This window comes from Vigna radiata, chromosome 11 (assembly GCF_000741045.1).
Source record: "Vigna radiata var. radiata cultivar VC1973A chromosome 11, Vradiata_ver6, whole genome shotgun sequence".
NCBI classification, from domain to species: domain Eukaryota; kingdom Viridiplantae; phylum Streptophyta; class Magnoliopsida; order Fabales; family Fabaceae; genus Vigna; species Vigna radiata.
The window spans coordinates 12,169,546-12,175,664 of NC_028361.1; the positions used below are offsets into that span (position 1 = coordinate 12,169,546).

The 6,119-nt window shown below is 31.5% G+C and overlaps 1 protein-coding gene across 1 annotated transcript; it reads left to right on the forward strand.

The window, feature by feature from the left end:
- The first annotated feature begins 1,559 nt into the window (after positions 1-1,559).
- Positions 1,560-3,296, forward strand: LOC106776777 (peroxidase 28-like). Its single transcript, XM_014664248.2, has 2 exons — positions 1,560-2,040; positions 2,378-3,296. The coding sequence occupies exons 1-2, from the start codon at positions 1,660-1,662 to the stop codon at positions 3,155-3,157; spliced, it is 1,161 nt and encodes a 386-aa protein (XP_014519734.2). The 5' UTR covers positions 1,560-1,659; the 3' UTR covers positions 3,158-3,296.
- Positions 3,297-6,119: the final 2,823 nt, after the last annotated feature.

Below are 6,119 nucleotides of genomic sequence, written 5' to 3' on the forward strand. Positions count from 1 at the left end.
ACTTAGCATGATTTTACAAAATGTGATGATTATTATAGAATTATTTGGTCCCAATCGTAAGGATGGAGCATATTTGTGGGATCTCCGACGGCAATAGTGGACTCGAACAGAAAACAAAAGCAATAGACAAGTTCCACACCGAATAAAAAAGCGATGGTGTCAATCACAAGTCACACTCTAGCTGTCTTTTAATGCCACTTGAATGCTGACGAGTGGCAAAAGTTATATTATTTTATCTGGGTTTTCGTTTTATCCTCACGTTAGTCGTTTTCAGTTGAAGTATACTAACTTGGATTTTAAAGAAATAAGTGTAACAAAAATCTAATTCTTCCTCATATGCGTTTATGTCATCTTCGGAATTAACTCCCCTACCTTTTTAAGTTTCTTTTTTTCATATTAAAATTTGAGAATTAACTTTGTTTTAAGAGTAAGAATTATTTTCTAGTTCTATATGTAAATAGATTTTTAAGTTTACCATTATCCTCTATGCGGACAAATTTCTTAATTATAGAAATACATTCACTTATTTTCAAATTTAAGTTTTATGCATATATATTGTTAAATCACAAATCTAAATTGGATTGATCAATATAATGATTTTTATGCATTACGAAGACCATCTTATTATTATTTTTATTCTCATTATATTAAAAAATATTAATGGCAATCACATTATCCAAGTAATAGCCTCTAAGCGTAGTAAGTCTCTAGAAATAGGTGAACAAAATTCATCTTTGGGTGAGTTAAAGTGAAAGGTTTTAATAACTAATTTTCTCATGGTAAAATAACAAATATATAGATAATAACATAATTCATAAACAGAAATTGAAGTATAAAACTCCATAAATTGGATGTGTTCCAATCTTTCCAGCAAGTCCTAATCATGTTAGATGATCCAGATCGAGATTCACAGTAACGGCTAAACATAATAAAATATTTATCTAAAATTTAATATTAATAAAACATATATACAATAAATAAATGTATCCTTTATTAATCTTATAAAGTTTAATTTTCTTTTAAAATTATTTATAGTCTTAAACTTAAACATGAAATTAGAACTCGTCCTTATTTTCAATTTTAATACATTTAATCTTTAAATTTTTGAAAATAAATTAATAATGTTAATTTTTTTTATTAATTAAATGACGTTTCAGTTAATATTTGAGTTAGATAATTATTAATTTTCAAAGTTTGTGCAGAAAGAATAGTCCTGAAGTGATAGGTTTATGGCCGAATAACTACAGCATATGGTGACAATGATGAACGAAAGCCAATTTTTGTTACACGAGTGGCAGGTGAACAGCTAACTTCTCGCGGCAACCTTAAACCAAAAGAAGTAAGGGAGAAAAGAGAGGTTGTGAAAGTTGATTGACTTTGGCCTAATTTGTTTCTCTTCCAATAGTAATGAAGGAAACAATGACAATGTTCCAACTATGTTTAGAAAGACAAAAATCTATAATTAATTTGCTACTTTTTTATCCTCTCTGGAATCAAAATTTCTTCATTAGGTCATGCCACCATAATTAACAGAAAACAAGGAAACACCTATCCTTAATAACAACCTCAGACAACAAACGCACTTTCTTGTGTTATAAAAGGACCCAATATTGGTTTCCTTTGGGTGCCATTGAACCTACATTGACCTTTTCTGAGCAAATGAAAATGGCACGAATCTTCCTTACCACTCTTTCTCTGCTGCTCCTGCTCCTTGCTCCTTCCGAGGCTGATCAAATAAATCCCTACCAACCAACATCTTTTTCTGAAATTCATAAACCATTTCTGGGCCGCCGTGATGATTCCCACAGTAAACTAACAGGTGACACACCCGAGGAAAGAAAACAATTCGATGATCGAGAACGCTACACATTGCCTCAAAATGCTTTCCACACTCCTGACAAACTCACTGAAGGATTCTACGACCAAGTTTGCCCCGGTTTACAAAACATCATCACCCAAGCTTTCCGCCAGATCGTTGAGCAGAATTCAGGCGCAATCGGTAACATCATTCGCCTTCAGTTCCATGACTGCTTCGTCAATGTAAGCATTTCCTAACAATGCATTGCCTCATCGTACTTTTCTTTCTTCTCTATAAATCAATCTTATTATAACCAAAGTATATATATATATAGTACCACTAACATAACCATCAATTTGGTTCAAACATTTTAGAGAAAAAGTAAATTAATAGTGAAATGAAATCAGTCAAGGTGATGACAGTAAAATAGTTTTTATAGTTAATCAAGAACAAAATTTTCTTCTATGAAGTAATCTGTAGAGGGTCATTTGTATATTTATATTTTTGCTATATATATATGAACGAAAAGACATAGTGATGAGTTTCTAACCCAAGTTGGAATGATGGGATTGAACAAAGGGATGCGATGCATCGATATTGTTAGATTATACACCATCGGGTGACATGGTTGAGAAAGGTTCGGCGTTCAATGGTTTTCTCCTGAAAGGGGCTGACATGATAGATGACATAAAGGCAAAGGTGGAGAGCAAGTGTCCTGGAATCGTGTCATGTGCAGACATATTGGCATTTACAACCCACGTAGCAATGACAATGGCGGGTTTACCTGCTCAGAGGCCCCTTGGAGGTCGCAAAGACGCTACCGTTTCCTTTGCAAGCGTTGTAGAAGCCGACAATCTTCCTATGTCAGATTGGAACATCGACCAAATGATGGAACTGTTTGGCAGGAAAGGGTTCAACATAGAAGAAATGGTGGTGATGATTGGTGCACATTCTGTTGGGATTACTCATTGCGACTTCTTCATGCAGAGGGCCTTAGACTTCAATAAGACTGGGGTCCCTGACCCTACCCTGGGTCAGGAGACGATTGATGAAATCAAAAAAGCATGTCCTAATCCTGGCACAACCCTGTTTAGGAATCCCCCTGTGAACTTTGATGCCACACCAACTGTTCTTGATAACCTCTTCTTCAAGGACATGGTGGATAAAAGGAGAACTTTGCTCATTACAGATGGACATCTTATTGAAGATAGCAGAACTAGGCCAATCGTCGAACAGATGGCAGCCGACCCTAACTTGTTCCCCAAGAGGTTTCCTGAGGTCATGCTCAAGCTCATGTCTTTGAATGTGCTCACAGGAAATGAAGGGGAGGTGAGGAAGATTTGTAGATCCACTAATTAAACATCATACAAATTACTGTAACTATGCCATCATCGTTAACTAAATTTCTTATTCTTTAATTCCTATTTTTTCCAACTGGGGCATTTTCTTCACTGCCCCTTTTCTTCCTTCCATTTGGAATTTCTCTCATGTATTCATTGCCAACTAACTATTATTCATTTTTTCTTATCTATTTCTCTCATCTATTCATGCGCAATTAACTATTACATTACTATTTATCTATCATTAAACAACCTTAAACTTATCGTCAATTAGAGGAAAGAACAAGTATAAATCATTCAAAACTTTTAGTTGCAAAAATCAGAGAAAGGTTTCCCCTCTGTTGTTGTATGAAAGTTCTTAATTATTGCCTTTTGGACTCCCTAATATTACGTTGATACAGTTAAAAAATATTTGAAATAAAGTGAATTGATTTGTATAAAAAAAAATTAATTATTTAAAAAAATATTTTTTTTATATATAATTATTTGAACTAAATTACACTAATTTATGATGTTATAGAAAATACACTTTATATATTTGGGTTTTCTTAATCACATCGACATATTATGTACAGATTGTCACCAACTAAGCTATTACTCTACAATTAGTAAACTGACGAGAAAATAGAGCCAAGTCAGAAAAAATAAAGATAAAAACTGAGGTCAGAGTTCATTCTGAAATGAATTAAAGTCAAATGTTGTTGTTCTCGATAAGTGGATTGGAACATACTATGTTTTGTTAGAATGTCTGTCTTTGACCTAGTATTGTGAAAATTGACATGATCAATGATCCGTGGAGGAAATGATTCAGTGCTCAACTTATTATTTACCCTATATACATCATTATAAGATTTAAATCAAATGTATTATTAGTACATTAATTATATTTTCCTTATATCATTGTTATTAGGTATAACTACTACTTTAGTCTTTTTTTTTAATATGTTTGTTTAATCAAATCTCAATTTCTTTTTTGTTAATTTTGATTAATTAAGTTTTTTAACACTCATTAAATAATTAACAAAATATGAATAATATGTTATTTATCAATGAATTTTTTGCTATTTTTAATTTTTTAAAAATATAATTATTAAATTAATATTGTGTCATATGTCATGTTTTATTTTTTTATATTTATTATTTTTATTCAATTTTATCTTATTGTTTTAAGGTTTAATCATTCAGTAAGTCTCTATTTTTGCGTGGAATCTCAATTTAGTTCTATTCTTTTAAGATTTTTCAATTGGGTCTCAATTTTCTAAAAATTGTAACAATTGAGTCATTTCCGTTAAATTGAGTCTAACGGCATCAATGTGTGTTTAACGTGGCACTGAAGTCAGTTTGATATAGCTGACAAGCCTTTTCCCTCTACTCAAAATTTTAGTTGCATTGAACCTTCGAAAAAATATCACAGTACCAAAAAGCAAAACTTTCATTTTCTTCCTAAATCCAACATCAATCAAAGTTTCCAACAAAAGCAGACACCAATACACAACATCATAATTTAAAATACCAGCAACCCAGATGGACATTGGGTGAGTGAGAGCACAAATTGACCCAAAGTTCAGACCTTTGCAGGAGGGGGTGGAGCTTGAGGATCTTAAATCAACTTTTTGAAGCGACCCACAAATTCTTTGTTCCACATATAGTCATCAAAGGCCAAAGGGTCTTCATCATTTCCACCCCAGTACTTGCGGAGCTTGGTGGTGGTGGGAGGATCACCGTACTCCCCAAGAGCCATCCCAGTGGACCATTTCATGGGCTTCTTCTTGAGAAGGATAACTTTGGTCTGCTTTGGGTCTGTCAAGGGTGCGGAGCTTTGAGACTCTAGATAAGTGGGTATGGCTGCACAGTGCACACAAACGTGGCTCACAAGTGCCATTTTTCGTGTTATGGCAATGTAATCCTACAAAGACAGGGCAATGGAGGGGCGACAAATACAAAGAAATGATGTCGTCAATTGTGTGTTTGTCATGTTTACACATACTAGTTAGTTGCCAAACAATGCTTACAAATTGTCGGGAATCCTCTCAGACGAAGTTCTATACTCTCGCATTGCCATGAAATTGACATTCGAAGCACCAACATGGTGTCGTACAGGTTCAAATTAAGAAGAATAAGATGAAGATAACAACTCCGACGACGACAATTGCACACTCTGTGAAGGTCAATTTGGATTAAACCCTAAATTCCCAAAATGATTCTCCAATTTATAAAATGGATTGAAATTTGAATGAACCCTAGAATAATTCAGCTTCCAATGTTAATCCCTAATTCGATAAAATAAGAATTCCAATCCCAATTTTGGTTTAAAACTTTCCTTTTTTTATTTAAAAAATTGATTTATTCACATCAATTAAAGTGTTTTTACTTCAGTTAGCCACATGAATATAAGAAACTGACTCCAGCCTCCACGTCACACACACACTTAAGAACGGAACTAAATTGAGATTTTACGCAAAAATAGAGACTTCCTGAATAATTAAACATTGTTTTAAATAAATTATTTTTTAAATTAAAATCAAATTTAATATAAATATTATATTAATATTTTTATTAAAATTTATATTTTTATTAATTAGTGTTTTTAGAATTATTTTTAAATCAAAGTTAATTTCAAATATGATAAAACTAAACAGTAATAATAGAAATTTTAAGATGACAAAAATAATGGAATAATAATAAAATTAAATTTAAAATTAAAAGTATGCACTTAAGTTGGGTGACCACTTAAAAATCAAAGATAAATTTAATATTGTTATATAGTTTTTAATATATTTAAAATTATTAGGATTAATTTAACACTAATTTAATAAATATTAACTAATATAAATATAATTTAAATAAAAATAATAATATAATATTTATATAAAATATAAATTTGATTTCTAGAAAATAATAGAATTAATTTATTTAAAAAAGTTAAAAATAAATTGAATAAAAATAAGACTAAATCGAATATAATATATCATCATACGTAA

What these genes read in the sequence shown, in the direction of transcription:
- LOC106776777 (XM_014664248.2), top strand. Translation starts at nt 1,660, where the DNA reads ATGAAAATGGCACGAATCTTCCTTACCACTCTTTCTCTGCTGCTCCTG. An exon ending in TCCATGACTGCTTCGTCAAT is followed by an intron (nt 2,041 to 2,377) that starts GTAAGCATTTCC and finishes GATTGAACAAAG; the next exon opens with GGATGCGATGCATCGATATT.